Source organism: Myotis davidii, unplaced genomic scaffold (assembly GCF_000327345.1).
Source record: "Myotis davidii unplaced genomic scaffold, ASM32734v1 scaffold96, whole genome shotgun sequence".
NCBI classification, from domain to species: domain Eukaryota; kingdom Metazoa; phylum Chordata; class Mammalia; order Chiroptera; family Vespertilionidae; genus Myotis; species Myotis davidii.
In genome coordinates, this window is record NW_006289416.1 from 1,720,875 (window position 1) to 1,734,592 (window position 13,718).

At 39.8% G+C, this 13,718-nt stretch overlaps 1 protein-coding gene across 1 annotated transcript in view; it reads left to right on the forward strand.

The window, feature by feature from the left end:
• Window positions 1–6: 6 nt before the first annotated feature.
• Window positions 7–13,718, forward strand: part of LOC102773719 (chromosome unknown open reading frame, human C18orf42) — a 30,140-nt gene continuing 16,428 nt past the window's right edge. Inside the window, exon 1 of the mRNA XM_006761849.2 lies at window positions 7–99. Within this exon, the coding sequence (XP_006761912.1) occupies window positions 84–99 (16 nt within the window). The 5' untranslated portion in view covers window positions 7–83. The remainder of the gene's footprint in view (window positions 100–13,718) is intronic.

Genomic DNA, 13,718 nt, shown 5'->3' on the forward strand with positions numbered 1-13,718 from the left:
CACGCGCACCTGCACCGGACCCCTCCAAGTCCTGGCCTTCGTGTCTCTGTCTTTACCTAGGGGCGTAACGGCTGGAGGAAATCATGGTGTTCGCTCCAGGTACACCCGCACCTTGCTTTTCCACTAGGCGTCCAGGCGGGGAATGGGGAAGCGAAGGGAGAGAGTAGGGAGGGAAGGCCTTTACCTTAATGCCCATCTGCGCGTTTCGGAGTTGGAGTCTGTGAGAGCGGGGCGAGAGAGTGCCCCTGTGCGGAGTCTTCATCCCTCTCCCCAGCCCTGCACCATTTATCCTCTAACTATCTCCAGCCATCGTCCCGTCGCTGTTCTTCCTGCATAGCTCCTGCACACCCCATGCGAGCTCAGGCACCTTGAGAACTGGCACCTTCGTCCGCCGCACAGGCGCCTGCGTGCGCAGGAGGGTGGAGACCCGGGGCAAAGAGTAGTGGGCTTCGGGCTACTTCGGTGGGAATCTCCTTCACTGAACTTCCCTCTCCATAGAAGTGCAAAGTGACCCGGTCCCTCCTGACCTCCCGAGGAGAGAAGTGGGTGAAGCACAGGGGAGGGGAGTGGGGCGCAGGGCAGAAGAGCGATGCTCCGTAAGGAATTAGCTCTGAAACTCTGGCCAGCGGAAGGCTGCAGCACAGAGGCTGCTATTGCGACGTCGCGGGCCGTTGCAGTGTCTTTTGGAAGCTGGCGGTGAAAGACTTTGGTCTCTTTGCTGCTATTTGTGGCTACAAGTTGGGGAAGTCAGATTTGTCTGCTTTGGGCTGGCTTACCAGCGTGTGCGTGTGTGTATGAAGTCGTGGGTGTGTGTTTCAGATGAGGTCAGGAGGAGTTAGGGAAAGCTTGGCCCTTGTTAACATACGAAGCCCTCTCTAGGGGTAGATACAAACTCTCACCCCCCCCCCCTTTTTAAATTCCAGCCTCCACTTCATTAATGATTGCTGGGGGAAAAGGGGGAGTAGGGGAAAGATTAGCGGGGTATGGAACTCTTTAACTGTGTCATAGTTTAATCTGAAAGGTTGGTTTGCATTTGCTGTGGCCATGGACCTCAGAGATCTGGGGAGGGAAGGTATTTTTAAAAGGGAAGCATTGAGTCTGGGCTTCAAAAAATTCCTTAGGAAAACTGAGCAGAGGAAGTTGCGATCCCTCCCCCACAAATTAGGATGTTAGCTGGGAAGGCAGGGAAGCGTTTCTGTCAGTTTTGATACTCACCACATCTGTGACTCAGAAGAACAAATGACTTAGAGAAAAGCCCATGAGCATCTCTCCGCCCCGCCCCCTTCCCCCCCAAAATAAATAAATAAAGGGAAGAAAGTGTTCTGCTTAGTGAAGGACATTCAGTCAACCCAGGTTCTGTGAAGCTGGAAAACAACAGCTCTTTGATGCATATGTAAATTACTTAGCACTTCATAAAGCACTTTCATGCCCTTAACTCATTTGATCTTTATATTACCCTCTGGAGTAAACAGTATCACCCCTATTTTACTACCCTCAGGGAGGCTGATTCCAGATAGTTTTGGACCTCAGATTCCTATACCTCAAAGCCTATCTCCCTGAAAAAAATGTCTCACCAGACCCAGGGATAGCTGCTTTTTGGTTCAAGGTCAGATGTAGCCAAGGGGAAGTATCCTTCCACTTCCAAGGTGGGGGATGGGCTGGTGTCCAGAGTTAGGGTTATTGGATGATGCTGACTTGGCATTTTCTAAAAGCACTGTGGGTGAAGGATTGTGTAATGAGCAGTGGGAAATTTCTAGAGTTGATTGATTTGGCTTAAAAGTAGCCCACTATTTGGATTGGGCTTTACTTTTCCGTTTTTCTTCTAAATTTTGTATTCATTTTTTTTCCCCCTATGGAGAAAGTATAAGTTATTTATAACTGTCAGAGGCGGCATAAATTGACCTGGATAAGATATGTGAAACACTTCTTTGAGTAATTACTTCATTATTGAGTTTCTCTTGAAAAATCACAAGCATTTGGGGGCAATAGGAAAGGGGTGATATAAATGTCAACTTATTTTCTCATCTACTGATCATATGTCTTCTAACTCATTTAGTGATATTGTTCTGAAAGAAAATCAGAACAATGAATTGTGTTTGAACTCTGCCAGCTTTTCAGCATTACAACCTCTATATCTGGGGATCCAGTTGTTTTGTACTAGACAAGGGAGATACCCCCACCTCTTTGTCCAAGCCAGCCTAATGCCCGGGAAGGGAATATGTAGTGATCATTCCAAAAGTCATAAAATGTGTTTGATAATCCAAGCTGAATAAAACTATAAATTAACAATGAGCTGTTTATAAAATTGAGTCAATGAATACTATGCACTTCAAAACCTAGTGTAGCTTTTTGAATTTTAGCAAAGGGGAATAAGAACCTTGAGGTCTGGTTCTGGTCTTGCCTCACGGATTGTTCATCCTTTGAATGTTTCTGCTGCCTTTTTGCTTACATTAAAGGCAAAAATAAAAAGTACAGAGATTCATGGAGCAAGTTTCAGTCCAGAAGCACAATGGAATGAGGACGGAATGGAAGAGGACTTTATATAACTCTAGCTAGAATTCACTCGTCATATAGTATGACATATTCTTATATTCTCTTGTTTAGGTTAGTTTACACATTGTAAACTACAGGGCTTAAGCTGGGCAGAGTCTTTGGGTGGTTTCTCAGTTTGCCCAGGGCAGACAATTCAGTTCTTCCCCCCCTTCTTATATCATTCATAGACTTTGTAATTTTAGAGGGTTTTAATTTTGTGCACACCAATTTTTAAAAACCTTAATGGTGAAGGGTCATGAAGACTAATCACTTAAGGATTCAGTTACCCGGAGCCTATCACTCATTTCTTCTTTCCTGTAAAGGAATCATATAAAATTAATAAGAGTTAAGTGAGGAATAAAGTATAAATACATTAATTTCTCTATAAGTATGATATATTCCTAAATACTGATTAAATAAACTAAGCTGGGGCACATGTCTGAGGCAAAAAGACCCCTTTTCCCAAGTCTCTTTTCTACTTCCTTTCCTAAGTCTCTTTTTCTAAGTCTCTTTTCTACTCCTCCTTCCTTCCCTCAGCCCCAGTCTGAAGATGAAATCTTTCTTTCTGGAGCAATATGAGAAGATTTAGAAACATACCAACATAGCTAAAGGAAAGTAGATGACACAACCAATATGGAAAAATATTTTGGCTCTGTGCATAGCACTAAATGGACCCATGTTAGTCTGTGGCTGTACAAAAACTTCCATTTGGGAGAAACAAAAAGTTCTGGAAGAAGATGTCTGGACTTCTCATTCTGTGCTATTGGTTTTGTAGGGAATTCATGGGGAATAAAAATGGTATAATTGTAAGGAATTAGACAGCCAGTATCTTGACTTCTAAGATTAAAACAATAGTTCTAGAGAGTGCTATCAAAATATTTAAGAAAATCTTATTTATTATAAGTTAATTATAGTATTTATTTATTTTTGCATCCTCACCTGAGGATATTTTTGCATTGATTTTTAGAGACAGTGGAAGAGAGAGGGAAAGACAGAGAGAAATATCAATGTGAGAGAAACACATCTATTGGTTGCCTCCTGCATGTGCCCTGACAAGGGCCAGGGCCGGGGCCGGGGAGGAGCCTACAACCCAACTGAGGTATGTGCCCTTGACCAGAATCCAACCCGAAGCCCTTTGGTCTGCAGACTGACGTTCTATCTACTGAACCAAACTAGCTAGGGCAGCTTTTACTGGTATTTATTTATGTAAACCAATTCTTGAAAAATCAATCTGTAAATTATATAGCAGATTGTCTTAACTCTAAGGTATTTTTTACTTTTATTAATTTATTATTTAAAAATTATATCCAGTTAAGTTGACTCTTTTGGTGTACAGTTCTATGAATTTTAACATATGGATACCACTATTTATGTTACCTTTTCCCTCTTCTTCCTCCTCCAACCCCCTTTCCTTCTGGCAATCACCATACTGTTGCCTATGTCTTAATCCCTCCACCTTTTCACCCAGTGCCCCAACCTCTCTCCCCTCTGATAGCTGTCAGTCTGTTCTATGTATCTATGAGTCTGTTTCTATTTTATTTGTTAACTTATTTTGTTAATTAGATTCCACACATAAGTGAAGTCATATGATATTTGTCTTTATCTGAACACTTACTTCATTTAGCAAAATACTCTCCAGGACCATCCATGCTGTTGCAAAAGGTTAAATTTCCTTCTTTTTTACAGCTGAGTGGTATTCCACTGTGTAAATGTACCACAGCCTTTTTAGCTACTCATCTACTGCAGGGCAACTGGGCTGCTTCCAAATCTTGGCCATTGTAAATAACACGACAGTGAACGTAGGGGTGCATATGTTCTTTAGAATTAGTGTTTCAGGTTTCTTCTGATATATTCCTAGAAGTGGGATCACAGGGTCAAAAGGCAGTTCCATTAAAAGTAAAAAATTAATTGAAGAAACCCCATACTGCATTCCATAATGGCGGCACCAGTCTGCATTCCTACCAACAGTGCAGGAGGGGTCCCTTTTCTCCACATCCTCCCAACACTTGTTTGTTGATTTATGGATGATAGTTATCCTGACAGGCATGAGGTTTTAATTTGCATTTCTCTGATGATTAGTGATGCTGAGCATATTTTTATATGACTGTTGGCCATCTGTATGTCCTCTTCAGAGAAGTGTCTATTCAGGTCCTTTGGCCATTATTTAATTGTGATTTACTTATTTATTTATTTATTTAGTGTTGAGTTGTGTAAATTTTGGAAATTGACCCCTGATCAGATGTATCATTGTAAGATATGTTCTTCCATTCAGTGGGTTGTCTTTTCATTTTGTTGATGATTTCTTTTGCTATGCAAAAAGCTTTTTAGTTTGGTGTAGTCCCATTTGTTTATTTTTTTGTGTTTTTTTCCCCTTGCCTGAGGAGATATGTCTGAAAAAAAATTGCTATAAGAAATGTCTGAGATTTTACTGCCTATAATTTCTTCTAGGATTGTTATGGCTTCATGACTTACATTTATACTAGTAAGTCTTTAATCCCCTCTGGCAATCACTGAGTCTGCTGGCTGTGTCTAAGAGCCTATTTTAGCTTTGTTTATTTTCTTCTTTAGAGTACACATATAAGTGAGACCATATGATACTTGTCTTTCTCTGTCTGACTTATTTCACTTAGTATAATGCCCTCTAGGTTCACCCATGCTGTTGCAAATGGAAAGATTTCATTCTTTTTTATGGCTGAGTAATATTCCATTGCATATATATGTACCATAGGTTTGTCTTTTTTATCTGCTCGTCTTTCGATGATCACTTAGTTGCTTCCATATTTTGGCTATTGTAAATAATGCTGCAATAAACATAGGGATACACATAATCTTTTGAATTAGTGTTTTGAGTTCCTTCAGATAAATCCCAGAAGTGTAATTGCTGGGTCATAAGGCAGGCCTATTTTTAATCTTTTGAGAAACCTCAATACTGTTTTTAGAACATGATCTATCTTGGTGAATCTTCCATGTGCACTAAAAAGAGTACGTATTCTGTTCTTTTTTTAAAAAGTTGAGTGCTATTTAAATGCCATTTTGATACAGTTGGCTGATAGTGTTGTTCGTTTCTTCTATATCCTAGCACATATTCAGTCTACTTGGTGTACTGATTGCTAAAAGTTGGGTACTGAAGCCTCTAGCAAAAATAGTAGATTTTCCTTTTGGTTTATTATTTATTTATTTATTTATTTATTTATTTATTTATTTATTGATTCTCACCTGAGGATATTTTTTCATTGAATTTTAGGGAGAGTGGAAGATAGAGGAAAAGACAGAGAGAAACATTGATGTTGACTGGTTGCCTTCTACACAAGCCCTGACCAGTGTTAAAAACAAGGTTATGTATTTTTCAGTTGACAAAAATGTTGTGACCAGAGGTTTGCAGGAAGTTAAATGTGGATTTTCATTTTTATAGATGATAAAATAAAGCTCAGAATGCCTGACAATTTTATAACCAAGATTTGACATTAGATCCACTTATTTTCTACACACAACATAGTTTTTAAATAAAAGCAAGAATCAAACAATTTGCAAACTAGAATTATGGACAAAGAAAAGATAAAATTTATCCCATTTGGAGGGAATCTGTGTATTAATACCTCTTCTTCCGAGTTAGACTATATAAGGGGTTCTTTCAACCATACAGAAATGGGCTTTGTCCTTTCACAGTATCTGGGTCCTTCATCTTCTCCAGGCTGTTGCTCTTAGTAATGGAGAGGGAAAGAATGGACAGTTAGGATTGCCAAAAGTTTATCAGGAGAATAAAAAGATCCAACAAATGTACACAGTCTTTTATAATTCTTAAGGCATTTATATGAACTAGGTGTCATATGTAAGATATTTTTTGAGTTGAGAATAAATGGCATTGGACTAAGTATAATCTCTCCTCTATACAACCAATAGTAATATTTCAGTTATTCCATAGCAATGCAAATATTAGGCAAACTTGGTTGCTGTAGGAGCATGGGTTTGGAGACAGATAGGTCTGGGATCAAACTGCTCGCCTTTGCCTTATCTACAATTATTGGAGTTGGGTAATCATCTAGTCTAGCTGATTAGCTCATATAAAAAAGGAAGGTCATAATATCTATTTTCTAGAGTGGTAACAAAGATAAAGATGAAGTATCTGGTCCACAGTAGGCTAAATGGTAGCTATTACCGATGTTACTATTTTAAAAGGGAACAATCAAGAATTTGTTTTTTTTTCTATTTTGTTTTAATGCTTAAAGTATTACAAAGAGTATTACATATGTCTCCCCCCCCCCCTTGACATTCCCCTGGCCTCCCCTACCCCCCAGAATAATGTGTTTTTAATGTACATATGTGCATATATGATTTCAAGATTGGACCATCCATTTTGGCAGTTATACAGTTGCTTCTTTCTGTGGAAGAAGACTGACTTACTGGTTCACTCCAGGGATGGGCAAAAGTAAGTTTATGGTTGTTCATATGAAAAATAATACAAAAAATAATAAATAATAATATAAGAATAAACTCTGCTTTGCTACCTCACAACTATAAACCTACTTTTGCCCACCCTTGTACGTTACCTAGGTAGAGGTTATGAAATCTTAAAGCAAAATGCTGTGGCAAGCTGAATTTATGATAGAGCAGATGTCTGAGTCCATCCTGCGATGAATAAGTTATGAATCATGGAAAGTTGCTGTTTAAAGGCTAGCAGCTGCATGCTTGAAAGCAGATGGGCATCTCACTGATCTGAATAATTCTGATCTTGTCTAAATTTGAAAGCTGAATGATTTTCTGGTGAGGGTATAATTCATTATGTTTTTAATATTTAATTTTTAGTTAAGGCAAATTTGTATTTTGGGATTTGAGATATTGTTTCACAATCTCTATACCTTTTTTTTTTCTTGGAGACATAAGCCCAAGATTTGACATTAGATCCACTTATTTTCTACACACAACATAGTTTTTAAATAAAAGCAAGAATCAAACAATTTGCAAACTAGAATTATGGATAAAGAAAAGATAAAATTTATCCCATTTGGAGGAAAGTTTGCCTAATATTTGCATTGCTATGGAATTTTGTGACTTATGTCATAGCCACACACATATCCTCAGATACTATTCTTGGAACATTATCTTTGGTCCTACTTGAACCTTCTCAGGAAGAAAGCTTTTCTCTTTTGATAAAGAAACAGCCACATAGTTACTAACTAAAGATTAGGAGAGGGGCTGAGTTTTTCGTCAAGAGTTTTCCTCACTTGCTGTGTGATTTTGAATTAGTTAATTGGCTTCCGTGCCTCTCTCTCAGTCATTTTCTAGGCATCCTCAGCATCCTAGATGTTTATTATTGTAGTTATCAGTTACAGAGATTTATTGGACAGAGGAGACAAATGTAAGAAAAGGCAAAGGAGCTACATTTGCAGAAGACCTACTGCGTGCGAGGTATGGTGATTACCTGAGGGACAGGGAATGGGGGAAGTAATAAAAGGTAAAGGGGGTCAAATACATGGTGATAGAAGGAGATGTGACTTTGGATAATGAACATACAATGCAATGTACAGGTGATGTACATGTACAATTATAGAATTGTACACTTGAAACCTACATAATTTTATTAACCAATGTCACCCCAATCAATTTAATAAAAATTATCTCTATTACCTTTAAATGACAATAAAATGCCCTCAGAACCATATTAAAGACCTGAAAGGAGACTCTCTAAGGGGAGCAGATGTATTTGATGTAGGCCTGAATCTGGCCCCTGAAGTTTATCTTCTGCTTGATTATTTCCCTTTAATGACCATGGCCGCCACCAGGACAGGACAGGGAATGCTGTGCTCCCTTTAAGGAATTGCCTGGAGCATAGGTAGATGTGTCTTTTCCTGTTTCTCTAAGTATAGGGAAGGTGGACATTTATTAAATACTAAGGGAGAACTCAACAGAAATTAGCATAAAATAATTAAAAAGGTCAAGATTTTGATGTGATCATAGATTTTTTTTAACTTCTTGATCCCTTTCTCTCCTCACTCCATTTGTATCTGTGTCATAGGTCAGGGGTTCTCAGTGCTGGCTACATATTAAAATCACCTGGGAAGCTTCTAAAATATATCGTTGTTCCGGGTCCAACCCAGGGTAGTAAAATAAAAATCTCTAGTGGTGTGCCCTAAGCATGAGTGTTTGTTAAAAGCTCTCCAGGTGGTTGATTGTGCATTTGGGCTGAGAACCACTGATCTAACTTCAAAGGGCAAGCACAACTGGCAGGTAGCATCCTTGTTTCCTTGTACTTGGGGCGGCAAGAAATGGCATGCTACACGCATCCTCAGTGTATGTTCCATTGTCCCATTGAACTTCACTTACAAAACTCAAGTTGAAAGATACAATTATTAAGAATTTCAAGATGGCAACAGCAGAGCAAAAACCAAAACCAAAACCAACCAAAACAAAACAGAAAACCCCCCCAAATCTAAAAAAACCAAAAACCAAGCACAGGGTCCTTCTGAACGTGGGCTGCGTATGACTGCACCAGGCGCAGGCCCATGAAGCCGGTCCTGGTTACTGACATCTAGTCGCTAGAAACTAGGGATGCTGCTAAACATCCACAGTACCCAGCACAGACCCCCCCGCCCCCCGCCCCCATCAAAGGCACTGCTGCAAATGGTGGTATTCTGTCTCTGAAGAGCATCTGAGGCCTGTACACAAGGCTGGTTCTCTCCCTCTCTGAAGAATTGTTCTCATGGTGGGGCCTGTTCTGTTCCACAATGTCATGGTCACTCCCCCTGAGACAACCGCTTTCTGCTCTTTGAGGCACTTTCTTGCTGCATTGGTCAGGCCTCTCAGTGCTTCATTTGAGAAGTTTTGCTTACTGCTCTTTGCCGTCGTTTTGCTGATGAGGCCAGGCAAGGTTTCCAAGATGGATCTTGACCTCACCTGCCAGTGTTATGTAGACATTAGGGTCTCCGTAGGCACTGTCCCCTTGAAAGGGAATCCTCAGGGGCACTGCCTCTCCCACAGGGCAGGGCATTAGGACAGGTGACCCTCAAGAGCTTGGACCTCCATATGCGATGGTTCCCAGGGTTGTGCTAGCCAGGCTGGACTATCTCCAACACCAGAGTCCCCAGCACGATTGCAACCTTTGTATGGGTCTGAAAGTTATAAAAGAAGATGTTTGTGGGAGAAAATCTGGCTGGGCAGCCAGGAAACCTCAGGCAGAGAGCGAAGAGCAGGTGTGGAATGAGTGCACGGGGAGAGCTCGGGGCACGTGCTCAGAGCATCTTCGTTGGATTTTGGTCTTCGCGTGCCAGTAGGAGTGCTGAGGGTTGGTGAGCAAAGATCTCAGTGCAGAATTAATCCCCCAACTGCCTTTCCTGGCTGGAATTCTATTTCTGGGTTTTTAACCACACATAGCAGATGGTGGTGGGGGTGGGGATCCTACCAGAAAAGAACCAGGTGGGACAGGTGCTCTCATAACACTTGCTGTTGCTGCTTACTACCATCAGTGTGGTCAAGTGTTCAGTGATCACCAACCCCACTATGGTTCTCTACTCCTAGAGTTCAAGAAGATTCTTTGAAACTTATCTCTGAATTCCCAGTATCTATAGCAGAGCTTGGTTCATGTTAATTAAATATTCATTAGGCAAACATTATGCACCATACCTGGACTAGTGCTAAACCAGTGTGACCCCAGTCCTTAGTGGTGTAGCACGATTAGGTACAAAGGCCAGGAAAACAACACCTGCCAGTTGTCTTGACTATGTTTTCTCCTCCAAAAAAAACAACAACATAATTTTATTCCAACTAGAATATAACAGAAGTCAACCCCTCCTTTCTGATTTGGCTCACAGTAGAATTGCCAGCTGCTCTGTTGGGCTTTCATATCGCTGATGGCTGTTCTTCTTTTTGGACATGGAGAATATGTTGTTCTTTTAAATCAATGGTTTGGAAAACAAAATATATAAAGACATTGGGAAAGCTATAAAATATAATACAATAAACACAAAAACCCCTACAATGTCACAAATTTGATATTTAATTTTTTTTGTTTAATTCTACAAAAGGCTTTCAGCAATTGTGTCCATTTAGTCCTGAGAAAATTTACATATATTATGTACGGTGTTATGGTCAGTAAAAGCAAGTTCTCTCCTTGGAAAAGATCTGAGCATTATCATGATTAGTAATAATTAGAATGGTTTTTTAAGCTCTTTATTTTGCACATAATAATGTCAATTTGCAGGATTGTAATGATCAAATAATTTTTAACCAGTTGTGAATGGAAACATTTCTCTTGCATTATAACTCAATGTTTAAATAAGACTTTTTGCCAAATCACTCATCTTGCTTTAAAATAGCTAATTATGCTGTAAACTGTAAAGCAGAAAGTGTGTAATTTAGATGCCACCCTTATTTTCTCCCATCATAACTCTTTTTCCATTGGCAGGACATTGATATTTGTAGTCTTAATATGTTCCTCAGAAGGAGTTTTATACATACGGTATAAATGAATTGAGTCAGCCTCCCTAGAAATTGCTTCTCCCAGCAGTAAAATTTCAATTTCTTATATTCTTGGGAAGTATAAATAGAAGAGGCTAAGAGAAACTCTTTTCTGATGTAAGGTTTTGTTTTCCCTAAAATGTTATCAATCATTTTAGTCTTTGGTAGCATGATTTCTTTAAAAAAATATTTTTTATTGATTTCAGAGAAGAAGGGAGAGGGAGAGAGACAGAAACATCAGTGGTGAGAGAGAATCATCAATAGGCAGCCTTCTGCACACCCCACACTGGGGATCAAGCCCGCAACCCGGGGATATGCCCTGATGGGGAATCTAACTACAACCTCCTGGTTCATAGGTCGATGCTCAACCACTGAGCCACGCTGGCTGGGTGGTAGCATGATTTCTTGGGGGGAAAATACATATAATGATATGCCAATTATATAAAATATACACATATTAAATAATTTAGTTAGGTGAGATGCGCTATGAAATATCACAAGGAATAAGCAGGGCTGTGAATCAAGGACTAATAATTCTATCAATTGCTTATTAAATGGAGTATAGCATAGTGTCCAAGGGCTCATTCCCTGGAGTTAGACTCTTGGGTTCCAATTCTGCTTCCACGCTGTGTGACCTTGGGCAATTTACATAGTCTCGCTTTGCCTCAGTTTCCCCATGGATAAAATGAGGATAAAACACTATTAACCTTGTTCTGATTATCTATTACTACAGAACAAATCACCACAAAACTTAGTGACTTGTATTTTGTCATGATTCTTCAATTTGAGGTGGGGCTGCTTGGCAAGGTTAGCTGGTCTCTGTTCCACTTGGCATCAGCGGGAATTACTTGAATGCTGGGGGCTGAAATCATCTGAAGGCCTATTCACTTTCATAACTGATGGTTGATTCTAGCTGTTAGATAAGATCTCCACTGGGTGCTGTCAGTTGGAACACCTATCTGTAGCCTCTCCTTGTGGCTTGAGTCTCCTTATAGCATGGTGGCTGGGTTCTGAGATGACTGTCCTAAGGGAGAAAACGCCAGTGGAATCTGTATGCCTAACCTTGGAAGTCATGTCACGCCCCCTCTACCATATTCTATTAATGAGGCAGTCACAAATGCTCACACAACTGCAAGGGAAAGGGACATAGATTCCATCTCTTGATGAGTGATGCAAGGTTCTGAGGACATGGGATAAGAACAAATACAAGTTTCTACTTAATATGGTTTTCATGATGATTAAATGAGTCATTTCATACATAAAATGTTTAAATATGAGTGTGCTGTTGTTATGATTGAACTTTTAAAATATGCTAGGGGACTGTACGAATACTTCGATTAGGAGACTCAGAATTCTAGAGTTGCCAGTTCAACCTCTAATTTAAACATAAGGAAATAGAAACCAAGAGGTTAACTTGTTCAGCCATCCAGCGAGAGAACTGGGGTGATGCAGCCACATTGTAATGTCGCTTAAGGTCAGACTCTGAAGTATGGAAACTTACAGAGTGGGCAAGCAGGGAAATAGACCTCTAAATAGTTAATTAAGTTGAGTAATGAATGCTCTGTCTCCAGAGATCCTTGGAACCTTATTTGACCTGATTATAAAAGGAAACAGGTCTTTTCTCTAACTTGTAGCATGTTTGTGTTCAGTTGTGTTTTTTGCCTTTGTAATTAATTGGATCAGATTGAATTCTGCCCAGATTGCTAGTACTACATATTTAGTGCAAAATAAGCACTATTTTTGTTAAAAATTAGAATATTTTTTAATATCCCAAAATGTGCAAATTAGTAATACAGAATGTGTGACAGTCTTGTATACAACTATAATTGTGCTCATGTAAAATCTCAAATGATTACAGGTAATAGAATTCTGGGCCAGTACAGGACCGAGTGGCTGAGGTGAAGAGTAACTGTAGCTGAAACCGGTTTGGCTCAGTGGATAGAGCGTCGACCTCGGACTGAAGGGTCCCAGGTTCGATTCCAGTCAGGGGCATGTACCTGGGTTGCGGGCACATCCCCAGTGGGAGGTGTGCAGGAGGCGGCTGATCGATGTTTCTCTCTCATGGATGTTTCTAACTCTCTATCTCTCTCCTTTCCTCTCTGTAAAAAATCAATAAAATATATTTTTTTTAAAAAAAGAGTAACTGTAATTGCTGGGCATTGCCTGTCATGGTATATAGTCAATTCAGCAGGTTTTCACGAGAGTGTATTCACTTCTTTCCTATAGAATTATGTATATAGTTTATTATAAAACTTTATATTTTTGCCATCCCTCTGTGAATTTCACCTAACCCTCCTGTAATGATTAATTCTCTGTCAACTTCGCCAGGCAATGCTGACTCAATTTTGGTTAAACACTAGTCTAGATGTTGTTGGGAAAGTATTTTTTTTTAAGGTGTGATTAACTTTTAAATCAATACACTTTGAATATAGCAAATAATGCTCCATAATATGAGTGGGCCTCATCTAATCAGTAGAAGGCCTTAAAAGAAAAGATGGAGGTTCCCTGATGAAAAAGGAATTCTTTCTCTAGTCTGCCTTTGGACTCAGTGCTGCAACATCAACTCTTCCCCAGGTTTCTAGCCTGCTGCCTGCACTGTAGATTTCTGACTTCCCAGCTCCCACAATCATGTGAGCTAATTCCTTAAAATCGGCAAAAACATTTCTAGCTCTTAGAAACAGTCACAAGTAAGGAGGAGGCCATGTTCTGTTTTATGAGGATGTGATGCCTGAATC